Consider the following 21,111-nt stretch of genomic DNA (forward strand, 5'->3'; position numbering starts at 1 on the left):
TTCAATAAATATACAGTTGGTCCTCTGCCCAAGTTTTGCATCTGCAGATTCAGCCAAGTGTGCATTGAAGACTATTTTGATCCACTGTTGGAAATGCAGGGATGCAGAGAGCCAACTGTATGTGTTGTTATGTAAGGGACTTGAGCATCAATGGATTTTTGTATCCTTGGGGGTCCTGGAACCAATACCCCGTGGATACTGAGGGATTACTTTTGGGAAGTCAGAGTTATATGCAGATTTAACTCTGTGCTTCGCTAAAGCCCTTTGTCAATATTCAGTTCTAGGAATCCTCCCCCAAGCCCTACAAGCCCTACAAGGTGGGAACTGTTGAACCTTTCCCACTTAAGGAAACCTAGAGCTGGAGAAGCCATGCAGCTCGTGCGAGGTTGTACAGCCAGTAAGCAGCAGAGCTGGGATTTGAACCCAGGTCTGCGCTACTCCAGAGCCTGTCCTGCAGGATCTGAGGAATGTTTGCAGTGGGCCTCATTTACTCAGCGTCTTTGCACCTTAGCACCCAGCATCCCTCCCGTGATGCAGCATCTGTAACTGCTGGTAGGCTTTGCGGGTTCTGGGGATGTGCAGCCTGAATAGTCAGGGCTGAGTGCTGCATGAGCTCAGAGGCCCAGATGGACCACATGTGAGCCACGTCTGCTATGAGTAGGTTTAGCTTGAAGACAACTCCCATATCTTTTATTTGGTTCAAATTGTTACCTTTCATATAACAGCTTTTTAAATTAAAAAAAAAATTGTTATTGAAGGACAGTTAACATGAGATTTACTCTCTTAACAAATACATTTTTAAGTATACCGTACATATTGGATCTAGGTGCAATGTACTGCAGATCCAGAGCTTACCTTGCTTAATCGAAACTTGAAGCTCATTGATCAGTAACTCCCCATTTCCTCCTCCCAGCCTCACCTTTGGCAACCACAATTCCACTCTTTGATTCTATGAACTATTTTACATGCTTTATATAAGTGGAATCATGCCATTTTTGTCTTTCTGTGATTGGCTTATTTCACTTAGCTTAATGTCTTCAAGGTTCATTTATGTTGTCACATGTGACAGCAGTTTCCTTCTTTTTAAGGCTGAATAGAATTCCATTGTATTCCACGTTTTTTATCCATTTATTTATCAGTGGGCGTTTAGGTTATTTCCACATCTTAGTGATTGTAAATAGTACAGTAATGAACATAGGAGTAGAAATGTCTCTGTGAGATCCTGATTTCAGTTATTTTGGATGAGTACTCAGATTGCTGAGTCATAAGGTAGTTCCAGTTTTAATTTTGTGAGGAACTTCCATACTGTTCTCCTCAGTGGCCGCACCGTTTTGCATTCCCAACAACAGTGCGCAAGACTTTTTAAAGGATGGGTTGAAAACCTGTGATTAATTTTATTTGTTGAGGAAAGAAATTGAATCATTTTATTTATTATGATTATTTCCTTTTTTTAACTTCATTTTTATTGTTGACATTATTACAGATGTTCCCATTTCCCCCCCTTTGCCACCTCCACCCGTCTCCCACCACCTTCCCTCTGGCCCTCACCACACTGCTCTCTGTGCCTAGGGGTTATGCATGTATGCTCTTTGGTTAATCTCTTCACCTTCTTCCATCCAGTCCCCCCTCCTCCGCCCTCCATACCCTCTGACAGCTGTCAGTCTGTTCTATGCATCCATGCCTCTGGTTCTATTTTGTTGGTCAGTTTACTTTGTTCATTACATTTCACATACAGCTAAAATCATATGGTATTTGTCTTTCTATAGCTGGCTTATTTCACTTAGCATAATACTTTTCTTTATGTATTTTGGAAATTAACCCCTTATCAGATGTATCATTGGAAAATATATTCGCCCATACAGTGTGTCCCTTTTTCATTTTGTTGATAGTTTCTTTGCTGAGCAGAGCTTTTTAGTTTGGGGTTGTCCCATTTGTTTATTTTCTCCTTTGTTTCCCTTGCCCTAGAAAATATATTGGTAAAAATATTGGTACAAGAGATGTCTGAGATTTTATTGCCTATGTTTTCTTCTAGAATTTTTATGGTTTCACAACTTACATTTAAGTCTTTTATCCATTTTGAGTTTATGCTTGTGTGTGGTTAAGTTGGTGATCTAGTTTCATTTTTCTGCATGTACCTGTCATATTTTTCCAACACCATTTATTGAAGAGACTGTCTTTACTCCATTGTGTGCTCTTTCCTCCTTTGTCAAGTATTAATTGACCATACAGGTGTGGGTTTATTTCTGGTCTCTCTGTAAATCCAGTTTGGGGCCGGGAGCAAGTAGGCACAGCTTTGAGCTATTCTGCAGCCATCTTTGAGTCAAAATTGAAGTCATTTTAGCCCAAATGAAATACCTGGCCTACTTAATTCCTATTTATAAATGCAGAAGTAAACATTCCCTAGGACGCCGTCCCTCCTCAGCTCTGCCATGGTGTTAGTAGCAGTTAGCTTCTTGGTGGACTGCAGAACAGCCTTCTCTATATAATTGAACTAATGCAGTTTTTTAACAACATTGAGTAGGACAGGGAAAGTAGAATTGATTGAACAAGTTCAGTGCTACTGCTTCAGAGGCCTAATTTCAATTCAGTTGAAATTTGTAGGCAATGGAAGTGTTACTACCATGCGTTTCCTTGCTCTGATCACCCAGGGCACAGCAGGGAAATGTCTTTTCTTATGCTCGTGAAAAGATCCAACTGCAGCATAGCCTAACGTCCAGGCGCTATGCTTCATTCCTCCCACCTGTCTGCAAACATTTGTTCTGGATATTGAGGAGTGAACAGAGAAACTGTCCTCCTCAAAAGACAGACACTAAGAAAATAAATACTTCACCACAACTGTATAAAGTGCTGTGAACTACAAGGACAGTCAGCCTCCAATTTGCAGGGCGTGGGTCAGGGCCGTGCCCTGAGAATGTCCACTTGAGCTGAGATCCAAAGGAAGCCTAGTAGTTAAGTGCAGAGGGAAAGGAGAGGGCATCTGGGCAGAGGGAACAGCGTGGGTAAAGGCCTCGAGATGGAAGGGGCACTGCATTGGCGGGACCAGAAGAGAGCTGCGGCAACTAGTGCATGGGGCAGCTAGAGGGCCGTGAGGGCTCGAGCTGCAGGACTGATAGGCGGGCTGCGCAGGGGCAGGCAGCTCCGTAGAGGGTCAGCTGGTCCCCGACAGCCTCGCAGCCTGCTCTCGTGCCCCTTCATTTCCCCCAGTGCCCCTCTTGCCCTTACAGCTCTTTCTCCCCCACCCCCAGCCTTTTTTCTGGCTTCTTTTCTAAAGATCTTTATTATTTATTTAACCAACACTTACATACCTCTTACAATGGGCAAGCCAGCAGTTCACAAGTACTCCAAATGCCTATTATTGCTCCCATTTCACAGAAGCAGACCTCACTGGCACAGAGAGGTGAAGCGGCTCTCCCAGAGTCACCAGCCAGTAAGTGGCCAAGACAGAATTCAAAGGCAGGATGTCTGTGCTCCGTGCTATCTTCTCTACCTCTCATCTAGCTCTCCTGGGAAGTCGTCAGTTTCAGGGTATTCTCTCTTCTCCCAAGGACATTTAATAGAAGTATTCCCACATAGTAGGAACCCAAAGGGGTATTGCCAGTGTGGAAGCCAAGCCCCGTCTGTGCAGCTGGGAGGGAGGTTTGAGTCCCTTCCAGCGGCCCCTTGGGAGCCTCCTTGTAAGCATGTGTTTATTACGCCAGAGAGGCATCCTTGGCAAGGACACCGGGGGGACCTTTCCCACTCAGACTGCCAACTGAATCCAGGAACTCTTTTAACTTTAAAAATAAATAAATAAATAAATAAATAAAAATTCAGCCCTAGCCAGTTTGGCTCAGTAGTTGAGTGTCAGCCCGCTCACTGAGGGTCTGGGTTCGATTCCGACCAAGGCTACATACCTCAGTTGCAGACTCAATCTCCAGCCCTGGTCAGGGTACGAGTGGGAGGCACCAATTGATGTGTCTCTCTCACATCGACGTCTCCCTGCCCCCCCCCTTGCTGAAAAGCAATGGAAAAAATATCCTCTGGTGAGGATTAAAATATAAAAATTAAAAAACCTGTGTTTGCCTTACTTCAGTTGCTGGCACTGAGCCATCAAAGTCTATTTTCTTTAAAAAGTATTATAGCCATGGAAGCATGGATGTCACATGGAAAATGTTCTTATCCAGAAGGTTGGAAATAACCTCTCCTCTCCTTGATTGTGAGCAAAAGCTCAAGGGAATGGCTTAACTACAAACCTTCCCGTTTTCATCCCCCTTCTTCCACCTTTTGAAGGTGTGTTGGTCTCCCTCAATAATTATGGCGAATTGTGTTGAAATTTAGTTACTGGAACATTCAGATTGTTGTCTCTTTCCAAGGCGGATCCTTAAATGAAATGTATTTTTGAACATCCACATGGCAGAACAATATAGGCCGGTAGGAGCAGCTGTCGGCAGGTGCCAGCTGAGGCGGACGCTGCGCTCAGAAGGCAGACCGCGGTCGAGCAGTTGTGAGGCGGCGCTTTTGAAGTCACGCGTACTCTTTCTCGCCAGTGCCACGCGAGCAGTTCCTGTAGATGTCCATAGCTTCCAAGGCATCGCACACCCTCCGCCCTCACGCGCACCCGTTGGAAGCGTTACTGCTCTGGATACACACGTTGACTTTGCTGGTTGTTAGTGCCCACCCACCTCGGTTATAGCACTTCTCATACTCCAGGCCTGTGTTCCAAATAGCTGACTCTTGCCCAGCCAGTGTGGCTCAGTGGTTGAGCACCAACCCGTGCCTCAAGAGGTCGCAGGTTTGATTCCCGGTCAGGGCACACACCGAGGTTGCAGGTTTGATTACTGGTCAGAGCGTGTACGGGAGGCAGCCCATTGACGTTTCTTTCCCTCCCCTTCGCCTCTCTCTAAAATAAAAAGAGGAATTAATGAACATATCGTCAGGTGAGGCTTAAAAAAAGAGAAAGGAGGAAGATCAGGGGAGGCCTAGTTGAGGAGCTAACATGTAAGGTGAGATCTAAAGGCTGTCATGGAGTCAGTCTGGTCTTGATAAAATCTTGCGGTTAAAGATTCCGGCAGAGGGAACGGTAGGGCCTGAGGGCAGAGCGTGAGCTGTCCCTCCCCCCCCATAGCATCCTTTCGTCTTACCCGTCGGGGTACTGCATCACCTGGACTTCCTTCCACCTTCCAACTCATTCAGCCAGGGGGAGGCACCAGCGGCAGATCGGACGGCAGGACTGAGGCTGTGGTATTTGCAGTCTCTCGGCCATGGTTAGGCGATAGCTGGGTTCCTGCACCCAAGGCCACAGCTCTCGCAGGCTGCCTCTTCCAGCTGCAGGTGCTGAACGGTCCGGTAGTGTTGCCCAAGGGTGGTGACGGCTTCCTGCAATAGCCAGGCCCTGGGTGCCTCCCAAGTTCCCTTCATGCTGCCCATGTCTTTATAAATAATCCTCACTAAACAATCCTCATTAACCCTTCGAGTGTGCCCTGTGTCCTTGCAGGACCCTGAGTGATCCAGCTGGTCCCAGGAGTCTTAAAGGGATGGCTAGAGTGAGTGAGGGGAAGGCGCACCAGTGGGTTGGCGAGGCGTTGGTGGCAGGAGCGGGACATGTACTCTCAGTGGGAGAAGTCTCTGGAGAGGGCTAAGCAGGGGAGCCACATGATCGAATATACCTTTTTGGAACTGAACTGAAGCAGCAACTTTTTTGCTTCCCGACACTTTTTTGATTCAGGTTAGCATCTGAGAAACACTGTTTGTTATAAGCTCTGCGACTGTCTCTTGGGTTTTTCTCCTCCCGAGAGTCCTCAGTTTAGCTGGTGATGTTGTTGACTGCCCTACCTAGTGAGGCTATTTTTAGTCAGTGCCTCAAGGTGACAGCGATCATTGGGAGCCCTACATGAGGTAGGTGGTTCTGTTGCTCATCTGCTCCGAGATCTGCAATCTTGTTTTTGTAGCTGGAGGAACAGGACTTTTTCCTGTTCCGTATGTGAGAAATGGATTGTAATTTTGGAGACAGGCCATTAAGCTGACAGGTAACTTTGCTTTCTCGTATCTGGGACAAAAACAGGGAGGTTCTCAGAGTGTGTCTGCACAGACTGCAGTGTGCTGATGAGTGGGATGAATGGCATTTTATCGTTTCCTCTTTATGGTTTAGCCATACCTGGTACTTAAAATTCTCCACAGCTGCTAAAGGGAGGGACCTGGGTTTCCATCTTGATTTTTTTTTTTTCTCCTGCTCATATCTAGGAATGTTTATCCTTCTATGATTCTCCACTAGGATCATCCTGAACATGGGGTCCTGTTTCTTGTTCGAGAACTTCTCAACGTGATCCAGGACTATACCTGGGAGGACAACAGTGATGATAAAATCCGCATCTACACCTATGTCCTGCACCTCCTATCGGCCATGAGTCAGGAGACCTACCTCTACCACGTAGACAAAGGTAGCCAGGGCCCCTCCCACCACTCTGCACTCTGCTTGAATTTCATGGAAGTCAAGTAAAATGTCTTCATTTTCTTTCATTTAATCTACCTTATGTCTTGCCTATTATGAACTTCTAGTTCAAGGTCTCACTCAATTTGCCCATGTAAGAATTACCTGGGGGCAATGCTTAAGAATACAGATTCCTGAGCCCCACCTGCCCGTTCTAAATTAGAATCCCCAGGAAGAGACCTGAGGATCTGTATCTTTAACAAGCATCCAAGGTCCAAGATTTGATAGTCAGATGAATTCAGAGAATCCCACTTTTGGGTCGGTGCTGTCTTTGGTGTTCTACAGAAAAACCTAGAATGGTGGTTAAGTGTACATGTGCATGAGCTTCATCCCAGGCCACGGTCTCAGGCGGGCCTCTGGTCTGGGTATTTTTACCCATTATTTCAAGTGATGCTGAGGCTCAGCAAGCCCCTAGATCAAATGCTCGGGAGGAAGGAGATTGCCTTGGGTGGCCCCCATGTACTACCAGCCATTCTGAACTTGCTGCTACAAGTTTGGGAGCAGCCTCATGTCCTGTACATAACATGGGGACAGTTCCAATTCCAGACCTCTGCTCTCTGAGCCCAAGCATCCTCCTGCTTGTCAGACCCTCAGTTCTAATTCTTGGTTTCCAAAAAAAAAAAAAAGGCCCTATTGTTAAAAGTGCTCTGGGCAGTAATTGTATACTTTAGAGTTTAAGCAACTGTCTCTACATTTGGAGGTTTCAGGGAACAAATTTGCAGTGGTAAGGGATGTGGCCTTCTGCCATCTCTCAGAGGATTCCTCTAGTTGGGACTCGGAGGCTGATGGTAAAGACGTAACTCAGGGAGGTGGGTTAATACAGGTGATGACAGCTGCCCCGACCTGAGCTCCTCCTGCGTGTCAGGCACCGCACCAGCCTCCAGGGGCCGCTTTCTCCTTTAATCCTCAGAGTTGCCATGAAGACAGGCACTCAGTTCCCATTTTACATGCCATCAGGGTGAGACTGGGAAGAGCATGGTTTCCCAGCCACATGGTTTCAGGGACTTGGGGCCAGTCAGTGATGGGAATGGAACTCACACTCAGAGCTATGGGGCATATATTATGCTGTCTCCTTGATTACAAAATAAAAATGTTTTAATTAAGTGTAACATAACATACATACCACAAACTATAAAGCTCAGTGAATGATCACAAAGTGGACACACCCAGGCAACCACCACCCATATCAAGAAATTGAGTATTACCAGTTCCCCAGAAGTGCCCACATTTCCTTCTGGTCAGCACCACCACTTTCCTCTCCAAATGTACACTGTTCTCCTGACCTCTAGCATTACTGATTTGTTTGCCAGTTTGACTTTTATGTAAGTGAACTCATTTAGCAAACATTATTTGGTGTCTGGCCTCTTTTGCTCAGTTTTATGTCTCTGAGAGTCTTCTGAGCTGGAACTGCAGCTCATGCTTTCACACTGCTGTATACTGTTCCATTGTGTGAGTATCCCAGAATTCATTCATTCCCTTATGCGTGAACATTTTTATGCTTCCAGTTCCAGTTCTGGGCTCTTACAAGCAGTGCTGCTATGAAAGTTTCTGAATATGATTCTTGGTGTACATTTGTGTTGGCTACATCCCTAGCGGTGGAAATGCTGGCTCATAGGATTTGCTTATGCTCAGCTTTGGTAGATACTGTGTCAGTTTTCCAGAATGGTTATACCAATTGACACTCCCATGGGCAGGAATGAGCATTCCCTTGGTGTGGCCAGTCTTTGTTATTTGGGATATTCTGACGAGTATAATTTGTATTTCTCTGATGGTAATGAGGTTGAACACATTTTCCTGTATTTGTTGGCATTTTTATTTCCTCTTTTGTGATGAGCATGTTGAGGACTCTGAACAGTAACTTGAGGTCTAGTCACTCACATGGGAGGTGGGTCTGTGACCCAAAGGCCCTGTGAGAAGAGCAAGCTCTCTCTTCTCCAGTTGACCTTCTGTCTCAACCACACAGCTAGGAGTTTGAGAGGCAGGAGTCTAGCTTTTTGGCTTTTAGAGATGGACATGAAAGGATGGCTTTTCTTTTCCTTCCTCTTGGCCCAGCTGTGTTTGCTTTGGATGCACATTGTGACTTGACAGTTGTCTCAGTAGGAGACAGTCCTGGGGCTGTGGAGGCTTTCCAGGGGTGGTGAGTTCCCTTTCCCCACCCCTTTCTTACTCTAGGAAGCCTTTTAGACAGCATCGACACAACTTAGGACTTCTGAAAAACTGGGGTCAGGTATTTTTTGCATTTATGAAGGATGGCTTGGCTGCTTGCTTTCCAGATTAATAAAAATAGAATGTCTTGAAATTATCTAGAGCCAGAACTCCAGTGCTTCCGTGCGAGAGTGCACGTGTTTGACGTGGAAGGGAAGGTTTGTGTACTGACTGTGCAGATAGAGCACACCCAGGGGAAGAGTGCCATCCAGGACGCCGCTGTGCAGCCAGCGTAGCCCTCACTCCTTCACACCACCTGCCGGACCCTTGAAGCAAACAGATGCAGAGATCGTGGGCTGTTTTCAGTGGTAGGGATATAATTTCTCCCAGGTCTGGACTCGCAGGCTCACTCTATAGAGCCTGACCAGCTTCTTCCTAATTCTCAAAGTCACCCCTCTTCCCTCCCTCCTGTCACCACCAAGTGTTAACACAGACACTTGTTTCCCCGCTCCTGACCCCTTTGTTCACTTTCTCTGGTAAATTCAGTGCAGATCTTGCTAATTCCAGAATTCCACCCTAAGCCTAGATTTAAGGATCCTGTAACCCCTGTACCACCCCTCCTGACACTCAGTACACGCTATTTCAATTGCTGTTTGCTCGCCTGCATCTCCTAAACAGACTGTGAGCTCTGAGAGGGTAGGGACCAGGCTGGCTTGTCCCAGGCATACCTCTGGCCCCTCTGGTCAGGAAGCCTGCACCTTGGCTAATTGACCGTGGTGCTCTTAGACCTTCTCTCTCCTCCACTGTTGGGCTAATCAGAAGGAGAGTAGATTCCAAGCTGGAGCAAGACTGGGAATTTATGCCAGGAACTAGTCTCGTCCTTGGCAGGGACATGAGAAATGCCGTCACTAGCTGCAGTCTTGCTGCTCTGCAAAATGAGGTAGTAAGAGGCTGAGTAAAAGGCTTTCACTTTATACGAGAACAACTGCTCTCCTCACATGGTGGGTAGCTGCAACAGATGCCAGAGTGGTCTTAGAGATCCTGGGACAGACTGTCAGCACCCAGGGCCTTTTCCTACCAATCTAGTGTTGGAGGAGTTGTTCAAAGCAAATAGCCCAGACAGCATTTCCTGGAAGGGCCCGCAGACAAATGCTTCAGACCTGGATTAGAGATCCCTGCAGACAGATGCTGGGGAGCACCGAGACTTACTGTGCTCTCTACTTCCTGGCTGTGCGTGTGCACCCTGCTTACAGATGGGTATGTGTGCGCATGTGCATTATAGGGCAAGCAAGTGGGAAGGTGGGCCCAGAAGAATCAAAATGGCATCAGCTGTTACTGTAGGGCAGAGAGGGGTCCCCAGTATGCTGTTTTCCAGCTTCCTACAGCCTTGACTTTCAAGAGCATAGCAAAGTCTATTTCTGCAGAGGAGCCAAACTGCACTCACTTTATTAAAACTGACCCTGCACCATAAAGTGGATTAGTGCCATGTGCTTGTGGCCACATGTACACGGCCACCCCCTCTGGAGGCACCAGCATGGCCACTAGTTTATCAGAGGTCACCACACCTGGGACAGTGGCCCAAATTTTAGGCCTCTGCCAGATCAGAAGCAGCAGAGAGCTGCCACTACCCCTTCCCTCTTCTTGACCATGAGGCGCCTGCTGCAGGTGCTGCCAGGGTTTCTGTACGCGGGCAACCTGTGGGCCCTCCGCTGAATGGGGCTCCTGAGAGCATTGCCTGTTTATTTCAGTTGGAACTGGCAGTGCTCGACCGTGCCCCAGTTGTGAGAAGTGGGGGAGTAAGCTCCCATAGCGTGGAGGGAAAGAACTGGCTCTGCAAGGCAGGGTTGTGGTTTCCTTATGGATCCTAACTTCACAGCAGCCCTGCCCAGCCTCCACCCCCAGACAAAGAAAGGAAAGAAAACTGAAGCGTCACAGCAGGCACCAGTTAAACACATTCTGGTCCACCATGCCACAGAGCACTGCTCAGCTGTTAAACCAAGCAGCAGATCTGCATATGCTGACGCAGAAACTGCGCCCCCTGCCTCCTTCCTTACCCAGCGGTCAGCCGATAGGAAGGAGGAAGGGAGGGGGTCCAGCTCAGGCGGATCATTCTCCAGGTAGTGGTTGTCACAGGAGGTGCCCAAGCAGAGTGGGACACTTTTTGGCAAGAGGCATTTTTAAAGGGATTCAAGTTCACCAGTAGACATACAGACCTTTAGGGTTGGTCTGAGGGGGTTTGAGGGGTGACGGGGAGGCAGCTGGGTGTAGTAGTAAACAGCTTAGGCTTCAGAATGGGACATCCTGGGACATCCTCTAGGACCACCTCTGAGCCTGTTTCCCCATCTGTCAAAGGGAGATGTTAATATCACCTCTCTCACATGCTGGTCATGAGGACTTACAGTAACATGTTGAAAGTATTTAGCTCTGTGCCTGGTATATGGGAAGCACTCAGCACTGGCCACTGCTCTGATGGTCACCGTAATTCCTGATGTCCCCTTCCACACCCTGGTCCCTGGCTCCAAATGTCCAGAAGGGGAGGTATTTTCTCTGATTCAGAAGGCTGCAAGCCCAGTGGGAAGGTTTGGCCACCCCCATTTGCCCTGCTGTGGTTCCCCGCCATCTGTTGCCCCGGGCTGCCTCTCCCTGGCCAGGATGGCCTCAGTAAGGTCTCTGCTCGGGTTTGTTTCCTCAGTCGACTCCAACGACAACCTCTATGGGGGAGATTCCAAGTTTCTGGCTGAAAACAACAAGCTGTGCGAGACAGTGATGGCCCAGATCCTGGAGCATCTGAGGGCCCTGGCCAAAGACGAGGTAGGTGCCCTGCTGCTCGCTCGCTCTAAAGGCACAAGTTTCTGGGGTGGTTGGGTGTCGGCTCATTCTGGAAAGGAAGCTTTCACTTGAGTACTGTGTTCACGTGCAGGCCCTGGAGCCTTCGCTCCTGCCCTGTGCTGGCAGTGTGCCTCCCCAGGCTGCCCTGCCGTCCGCTGCATCCCCGGGCCCCTATTGCCCAGTGACAGCCGCCATAACGCCGGAGCACAGCGCATCCCTCGCGTGGTTGTGGTGATGCTGGTGAACCAAACCTGCTGCGCCACCCATCGTGTAAAAATCCTGTGTACTGTGTTCTTACTGCACCTTCTCTGTGTTCAGATGTGTTTAGATCCCTAAATACTCATCCTTGTGTTACAGTGCGCAGCGTTCAGTACCTTACATGCTGCACGGCTCGCAGCCGAGGTGAGGGGCAGGCTCTCATCCAGGCGAGTCAGTGTGCTCTGATGTCACACACGGACACAGTCCCCTAATGCGGCGTTACTCAGAAGGCAGCCCGTCGTGAAGACACGGCTGTGCCTGGTCTCTTCCCTAGTTATGCCGACCGTGGCTTCCATGTTTGCAGCTTCAGTGCAAACATATGGCTGACAGATGGATCCCAGAGGCCCTGTGTCAGCGTTGGCTGAGCTGCTTGGTCGCTCAGACACTGTGTTGAGGCAGATTCCTGTTGTGTGGTCAAGGTGGAAGGAGGTTGGTAGTGCCCAGAAGTCAAAGCCAGTGCCTGCCGTTTCTCAGTGTCCCTCCTGTGGTCCGCCGGTGCCTGTCATCCTGGCCTTGCTCACTGATGCAAGCTGCCGCCTGGAGCTCTGAGCGCCTGTCAGGCCGTTCCTCGGTGCTCCCTGGCAGGCCCTGCTTTTCCTCACTGTCCTCCCCGGTTCCCTTTCCGACTCAAGATGGATGTCAGACAGCTCAGTCCTCAGTGGCCTTCCAGCCCTCCCCTTCCTTCTGGAGCCCTCCGCCCCTTCCTGGAGTCTCTCATTCCTACACTGCCCCCCCTCCCCCAGTCAAACCCTTTGAAGATGAAATAAGATCAAAACTGGATTTTAATTCTTTCTCATTTCCAGAACTATATAAAATACCAGTGTTGCCCCTTAACCCCTTTCCCACCCCACCAAAGCATTACAGAGCTGTGGGTGGACATAGGTATATCATACATATTTGGCCTGGGTTCCCATTTTCCTGCAGTATTCAAACAGGTACTGGAGCAGGGGATTTTTCTTCTGGGCTTTATTCCCTGGTGGCCTCTGCCAAGGTCAGGGGCACTGTCCAAAGGACCAGCCTTGAGGTTAGCAGTCCCGAGGGCAGAGGAAAAGTACAGAGCCAGTGTGTCCTGGGCCCTGAGTGCCTCAGCGCCCTCTCTCTAGAGGGGAAGGGTATGTGGTGTGTCCCGCCGACCCTGGAGACAGTGCATGGAGGGCACTTGGCTGTCAGTGCAAGTGGCAGCATTAAAACCCCAATTTCTTCAGGAACTGACTTATCAAACCCTGAGTATTAGAAGAGGCAGCCTCTTCCCCAACCGAAAGGCCTTTTTTAGACACTCGCAAACTCTCCTTGAGGGTTAAAGACCTAGTTTTTCTTTGTCTTTGCTCAGGTGGTTTTCAGAAGAGCCCTTTCTACCTACAGGAAAAGTGGAGTGTCCTTGGCCTTCAGCCTACACTTGTTACACTAATTAGGTCCCCTTCTGCTCCCTGTCATGGAAAATTCTTGGCACTATTCCCTGATCCTGGCTCTGGCCCCAGCTTCTAGCCAGGGACCTTGTAGAACAGGGCTGTGAGTTTGGCACTCAAGGAGTTTTGCCACATGGTTTGGAAACACACTTTTCACTGAAGCAGCAGGCTAGATAGAACCGGAGGTGGCAGCCACAGCGTAAATGACCACAGCCTAGGACCTTCAAGCTCACAAGATAAGGCCCAGAACCCTAAAATTTGGAACTATTTTCATGTAGCATCAGCCTCTTTCTCTTGGGGAGGGGCACTGATGGTGGCAAAGGCTGCCACAGGATTCTAATAGAATAGCAAAGCCGGATTGTTTCCGAGGACCATTTGAACTCACAAAAATAAATGCCAGGGGTGTGCACTTAAAATGTCTGTCAATATGCACATGTTTAATAGGAAAATACAGTGAACCGAGCTGAATGGAACATGTCGTACTCCATTGACCAGTTGTGTGAAATTCACAGGCGACAGTGTGGCAGGGGGCTCAGAGTGAGACACCCTGGAGCCTGGTGCCCTACAGGAGTCAGTCAGGTTTCTCTCCACCCTGTGGGGAGCGAAGCTTTGTGCCATTGGAAACTCCAGTGCTGATGCTGGTCCTGAGTCTCTCATCCCAGTGCTGGCCCAGCCCTGCTTCCCAGATTGTCCTCTGGGTCCATGTAAAGGAGCCAGCCCTGTTTTAACTCCAAGATTTGTGAACTTGTTTGCTTGGGTGTGGTGAAACTGGGAACCACGCCAGATCCTTAGCGCTTCCTGGAATTGCAGTTCTCATAGGAAAAGCATGAAAAGCAGCTCTTTTCTATGTAAATCCTCTGTGGAGAGGAGGGGCTCAGGGACCCGATTTGGTTCTTATCGGGATTGTAGCTATGGTCTTTGCGCATTGGCTGGCATGCCTTCTCATCCTCACACCCATCTCTCACTTCATTTTTAAGACATGGGAATTGCGATTTCTAGGGTAAAATGCTTATTGAGAAGGTACGACATAGAGAAATAGTTGAGAGATTGCCTTCCTTGAGTTTTTAAAAGTCTCTCCCACTTCAGTGCAATGTAGATGAAGGGCCTCTCTCAGAGGGAGACGCTTTCATTGGATTTGAAATAGGATTTTTTTTAGCTTGGTCCTGTAGATCCAAGCAGAAAATGGGGCCTTCCTGGTCTCCAGGTGGCGGACAATGGCCAGTTTAAAAGGTGAACACAGTGGGCTGGAACCTGCTGAATGCTCATCTGTGCCCAGGTTCTATCTGTTTAAACGCAGGGCCCAGAGCAGGCCATTGCCACTCAGTTCTTGAGTCTGTGCCAGGTAAGGTGCCTGTGAGCCTGGGCCTGCACTGCGTCCCCCACTCCATGACAGTAATGCTGCTCAGCTGGTTCCGTGACTGTCACCTGGCCCAGGCCCCTGCTAAGGCAGGCTCAGTTTAGGGGGCCAGAGGGGCCTGGGTCTCTTCACTCAGCCACCTCATCCAGCTGTTTGAAGTCGCTGCTTGTGCTGTTTTCTCCACTAAAATACTTTATTATATATTTTTCCAATTAGAATTGGCATATGGTATTATATTAGTTTCAGGTGTACAACGTAATTGGTTAGACATTTATATAACTTATGAAGTGATGACCCTTGTGGTAAGTGTAGTTCCCATCTGACACCATACATGGATGGTTATTATTTTATTATTGACTATATTCCCTATGCTGTACTTTACAGCCTGTGACTATTTTGTAACTACCAATAATGTACTTCTTAATCCCTTCACCTTTTTCACCCAGCCCCCCCTCCCATCTGTTGGTTCTCTATATCTGTCTTTTTTTTTTTTTTAATACAAATATTTTTAAAATTGGTATTTAAAGAGAGGAAGGGGAAGAGAGAAACATCAGTTGATTGCCTCCCGGGAATTGAACCCTCTACCTAGGTATGCGCCCTGACGGGGAATTGGAAATCAAACCTGTCACCTTTCGTATGGAACAATGCTCCAACCGAGCGAACCACATTGCCCCGGGCTCTGTATCTGAGTCTTTTTCTGTTTTGTTTGTTCATGTTTTTTAGATTTCACATATAATTGAAATCATATGGTATTTCTTTCTGACTTATTTCACTCAGCATAACACTCTGGAGGTCCATCTGTATTGTCACAAGTGGTAAAATTTCATTCTTTTTTGTGGCCAAATAATATTCCATTTTATATATGCACCAACTCTTCTTTATCCACTGGTTTATTGATGGGCACTTGGGTTGCTTCTGTATTTGGCTATTGTAAATAACACTGCAGTGAACATAGGAGTGAATATATCTTTTTGAATTAGTACCCAGAAGTGGGATTGCTGCATCATACAGTAGCTGTATTCTTAATTTTCTGAGGAACCTCCATACTGTTTTCCATAGTGCCTGCACCAATTTGCAATCCCACCAGTGGTGCACAAGGGTTCCCTTTTCTCCACATCCTTACTACCACTTCATTGTTGATTTATTGATGATAGTCACTGTTACAGATGTGAGGAGATACCTCATTGTGGTTTAAGTTTTCATTTCTCTGATGAGTAATAACATTGAGCATCTTTGTCTCTTGGCCATCTCAGTATCCTCTAGAGAAATGTGTATTCACGTCCTCCGCCCATTTTTTAATGGATTGTTTGTGGGGTTTTTTGGTGTTAAGTTGTATGAGTTCTTTATAAATTGTTTTTCCTTTTTTTTTTAATCCTCAGGATATTTTTCCCATTGCTTTTCATAGAGAGAGGAAGAGAGAGAGAAACAGAAACAGAAACATCTATGTGAGAGAGACACATTGATTGGTTGCCTCCTGCATGCACTCTGACCTGGGTCAGGGATTGAGCCTGCAACTGAGGCACGTGCCCGTGGGTGGAATTGAACCTGGGACCCTTCAGTCTGCGGGCTGGCACTCTAACCAGACCAAACCAGCCAGGGCTTTATAAATTTTGGATATTAACCTGTTATTGGATGTATCATTGAAGAATATTTTCTCCCATTCAGTAGGTTGTCTTTTTGTTCTGTTGATGGTTTCCTTTGCTGTGCAAAAACTTTTTTAGTTTGATGTAGTCCCAGCTGTTTATTTTTTCTCTTGTTTCCCTTGCCTAAGGAGACATATCCATTAAAAAAATGTTACTAAGAGTAATGTCAAAGAGTTTACTGCCTATGGTCCTTCTAATCAGAGATTTGTGGTTTCAGGTCATATTTAGGGTATCCCCCCAAAATGTATACACACTTTGAATAACTGTAAAGGCAGTGTTTATTAAAATACATTTCACTTTCAAAATTGAGCTATCAACCAAAAAAGACCCCGAATAGCTGCAGCAATCTTGAGAAAGAAAAACAAAGTTGGAGGGATCACAATACCAGATATCAAGCCACTGTAATCAAAACAGCCTGTTACTGGCACAAGAACAGGCTTATAGATCAGTGGAACAGAACGGAGAACCCAGAAATCGACCCAAGCCATTATGCTCAATTAATATTTGACAAAGGAAGCAAGAGCATATAATGAAGTAAAAACAGAAAATAAATTGTGTTGGGAAAATTGGACAGGTACATGCAAAAAACTGAAACTAGACCACCAACTTAACCATACACAAGAAAAATAAACTCAAAATGGATAAAAGACTTAAATGTAAGTCTTGAAACCATAAAAATCCTAGAAGAAAATGTAGGCAACAAAATATCAGACATCTCTTGTAGCAGAATTTTCACTGATACTACACCTAGGGCAAGAGAAACAAAGGAAAAAAATAGACAGGTGGCACTACATCAAAATAAAGAGTTTCTACATCAAAATGAAAAGGGAACCCCCTGTATGGAAGACTATATTTGCCAATGATACATCTGATAAGGGGTTAATTTCCAAAATACATAAAGTACTCATACAACTTAACAAAAGGAAGACAATCCAATTAAAAAGTGGGCAAAAATAAATAAATAAATGGGCAGGGGACCTGAGTAGACACTTCTCCAAGGGCACACACAAATGGCCATTAGACATATGAAAAAATGCTCAATGTCACTAAACATCAGAGATGCAAATTAAAACCACAATAAGGTACCACATCACACCTGCCAGAATGGCTACCATCAATAAATCAACAAACAAGTGTTGGCCAGGATGTGTAGAAAAGGGAACCATAGTACATTGCTGGTGGAAATGCAGACTGGTGAAAACAGTGTGTAGTTTCCTCAAAGAATTAAAAATGGAACTGCCATTTGACCCAGTGATCCCACTTCTGAGAATATATCCTAAGAAGCCCAAAACACCAATCAGAAAGAATATATGTGCCCTTATGTTCATAGCAGGGTTATTTACAATAGTTAGGATCTGGAAACAGCCCAAGTGCCTATCAGTAGTTGAATGGATAAAAAAAAGGTGGTACATTTACACAATGGAATACTCCACAGCTATAAAAAAGGATCTCGTACCCTTTGAGACAACATAGAAGGACCTGGAAAGTATTATGCTAAGCAAAATTAGCCAGTCAGTGAAAGACGGATATCACATGATCTTACATGTGGAATCTAATGAACAAAATAGATCCAGAGACATGGAAGTCTACAACAGACTGACGATTCTTGGGGGGTGTGGAGGATTAATCAAAGAGCTTATATCCATATATACATAACCCATGGACACAGACAATAGTGTGCTGAAGGTTTGGGGAGGGTGCAGGAGTGGGGATGAGAGAGTCAATGGGGAAAAAGGGGGACATCTGTAATACTTCCAAGAACGAAGATACATTTTTTAAAAATTGAGCTATCAGCTGTTAAAATGTATATATTTTGGGGGGACACCCTGTATTTGTCTTTAATCCACTTTGAGCTTATTCTTGTATATGGTATAAGAAAACGGTCTCCTTTTGTTTCATGTATCTCCAGTTTTCCCAACACCATTTATTGAAGAAACAGTCTTTACCCCATTGTATATTCTTGCCTCCTTTGTCATATTGACCACATAGGTGTGTTTAGTTCTGGGCTCTCTATTCTGTTCCATTGGTCTGTTTTTATGCCAGTACCATGCTGTTTTGATTCCTATGGACTTGTAGTATAGTTTTTATCACGTAGTGTGATACCTCCAACTTTGACTGCTATGGCTATTCAGAGTCTTTTTGGGGTCTCATATAAATTTAGGGGTTATTTGTTCTAGTCTGTGAAAAATGTCACTGGTATCATGATAGGAACTGCACTGACTCTATAGGTTGCTTTGGGAGGCATATTAATCCTTCCCATCCATGAACATGGTGCATCCTTCCATTTATGTGTCTTCCTCAGTTTCTTTCTTCAGTGTCTTATAGTTTTCTGAGTACATGTCCTTCACCTCTGTGGTTAAATTTATTCATAGGTATTTTATTCTTTTTGGTACAAATTTTATATCCTGCTTCTTTACTGAATTCACTTATCAGCTCTAATAGTTTCTTGGTGGGATCTTTAGGGTTCTCTCTGTACAATCATGTCATCTGCAAATAATAGTTTTACTTCTTTTCCAAAGCTGAAGGGCTTACGTTTATCCTCTCATTCAATCCCCACTTACCCTAAGCTGGTATTTCATTCCTTTCTCACAGATGCAGAAGCTGGGACTCAGGAGGTTAAGCAGTTTGCCCTGCAGAAGATCATGATAGAGCTGGTATTTGAACCCAGGCCAGCATCACCACTGGGCCTGGCCCAAGCCCCAGTGCCAGACATTAACTTCTCTCTTCTGTTTCAGGCCCTGAAGCGCCAGAGCTTGTTGGGTCTTTCCTTCTTTAACAGCATCCTGGCCCATGGGGACCTGCGCAACAACAGGCTCAACCAGCTCTCTGTCAACCTGTGGCACCTGGCACAGAGACATGGCTATGCGGACACCAGGACCATGGTGAGACTCTCAGAGGGCCCCTTGCCACATCCGTAAAGCCCAGGGGTTGTGGCTGGCTCCACAAGCCCACTGGCCAGAGCACAGCTGGCGTCAGCACAGCATCAGGGCCTGGGGATCAAATAGCCCTACTTCCCCTTCTCGAAAGGTGCCAGGCCCAAGATTCCCACAGGGTCATTTTCTTGCTCTGCAAAATATAACAGTAGTAAAAGTTTATCCCCGCTGAATAAAAACTACACATATTAAAAGATCAGTCATTCCTGTTAACGTCCAAATTGACTTTAAGGGCAATTGGTAATCTAAGATGTTTTAGTTAAAGATTTTGCTTGTTTCTTCCCATCCCTTATTCTCCAAAGACTTCACCTATTCTCTCCTAAGAAAAAAGCAGAAAGCCACAGTGTGGCTGACATGCTGCAGCCTTGGCTCCAAGGGTAGAGAATTATGGACCAGAAAGGAGATTGGCCCTTCTTTTTCCTCCTAGGTGAAAACTCTGGAATACATCAAGAAGCGAAGCAGACAACCAGATATGGCTCATCTAACCGAGCTGGCCCTCAGGCTTCCTTTGCAAACAAGGACCTGACCCTGGGGCCTGTCTCCAAGGCCTGAACCCAGGGGTTCAGGTGCCAAATCCAGAAAAGACCTTTTTATTTTTTTACACATATACAACTGGTTTAAGCTCTGGCCTCTACCCAGATTCTCACACTGAAGAAGTGGAATTGTAAGAGCATTAAAATCCAGTCTTGTTCACTGAGCAGCAGAATATAAGTAACATCTTTCTTTCTGGTGGGTGTCTTTCTTTTTTAATTCGAAAGAGAACCTTAAAAGAGCCACTGTTTCCTCTCCCTAATGTGAGCCTGGAATTAAATGTTGCCTAAACCACCTTGGGGGATTTATAAAAGGCAGGCTCAATTAATTTTTTTCTATCAAAAAGAACCTCTTGATTGGATTTCAAACACATTCTGTCATGGAATAAACCTCCTGAAGGAATATTTATGTTCCTGGCTGTTCATTTAATTACCCCTGATTCTCTTCATCCAGAAAGAGACTGTGTCTAAACGTACTGCCTGGTGTGCTTTGCAGGCATAATTCTAAGGAGCATGTGATTCTGTCTACTTTTTACCACCAGTCTCATAGAATCTGACCTTGTATTACCACTGATGAGCTTCCACTGACACTTTATTTTGAATCAGTAAGAGTATTAACGCTGATCGGCTGCTGAAGAGGATGCATCAACATTGTAGATTAAAGGCACCCCCCAAACTATTGTGCTTTTGGATGGTGCACACTGAACATAGATTCGTCTCTATCCTGTGAAATGCATGATTACAATTCACACAGCTAATTTCAGTAAAACTGGCTAAGATAATTTTAAAAGTAAATTTATGTAAACTAATGTTTTAACTAACCAGTTTACCACCAGACTGTAGATTTTCTGGCTAACTTAATAGTGACATCCCTCTATCCCCCAAGGACTTCTGTTGAGAAAACGGCATCCACTAAAGAACAGCAGGTACTAAGGAATGCCCCTTCACTGACCAGAACCTACAGAGATTCGGAGAGCACGGTGACATCGTCCAAATATCCCAAGTGTATTTACAAAATTATTTCCAATACCACTTTTACTATATGATACTATTTAAATGAAAAAATGTGCAAATTATGTGACTTAAAGTTGTTTCTTCTAGTTTGAGGCTGTACCCATCAGGCAGTATTAGTTCCCAAGCCTGAGTCAACAAATTCTTGTCGCTCTTCCATTCCCCAAAGAGCTTCTAAGTCATGTTCTTCTGAGCTTCCGGCGAGGCAGAGGCTTAGATTTTCTGTGATTTTGTGTGGTTTTCCTCAGCCCATTACTAAATCAATTAGCCAGTCTCTGAAAACCACAGCCTACATGGGATGAAGTCTCCTCTCATTACAGTGGATGATGGAACACTAAAAACTCCCAAGAATTTTGGTAAATAAGGTAAAAATGAGAAAACTGCATGAGACTGGTACTCATTTTCGATCACTCCTTTAATAAATTACCACAAGGTTAGTGGTTTAAAACACAATTTACAAAGCACAGAGCACAGCTAACACCAGGTCAGACAGTAAGTCCAATCTGGGGACACTGTGGTATCCTCCTGCCTTG

At 45.9% G+C, this 21,111-nt stretch overlaps 1 protein-coding gene across 1 annotated transcript in view; it reads left to right on the forward strand.

Annotated features, from left to right (window-relative positions):
- VPS35L (VPS35 endosomal protein sorting factor like) overlaps positions 1–19,970 on the forward strand; it is a 112,800-nt gene extending 92,830 nt beyond the window's left edge. Inside the window, exons 28-31 of the mRNA XM_016217644.2 lie at positions 6,251–6,416; positions 11,304–11,422; positions 18,840–18,986; positions 19,465–19,970. Coding sequence (XP_016073130.2) covers positions 6,251–6,416; positions 11,304–11,422; positions 18,840–18,986; positions 19,465–19,563 — 531 coding nt within the window. The 3' untranslated portion in view covers positions 19,564–19,970. The remainder of the gene's footprint in view (positions 1–6,250; positions 6,417–11,303; positions 11,423–18,839; positions 18,987–19,464) is intronic.
- Positions 19,971–21,111: the final 1,141 nt, after the last annotated feature.

Source organism: Miniopterus natalensis, chromosome 3 (genome assembly GCF_054644295.1).
Source record: "Miniopterus natalensis isolate mMinNat1 chromosome 3, mMinNat1.hap1, whole genome shotgun sequence".
Lineage (NCBI taxonomy): Eukaryota > Metazoa > Chordata > Mammalia > Chiroptera > Miniopteridae > Miniopterus > Miniopterus natalensis.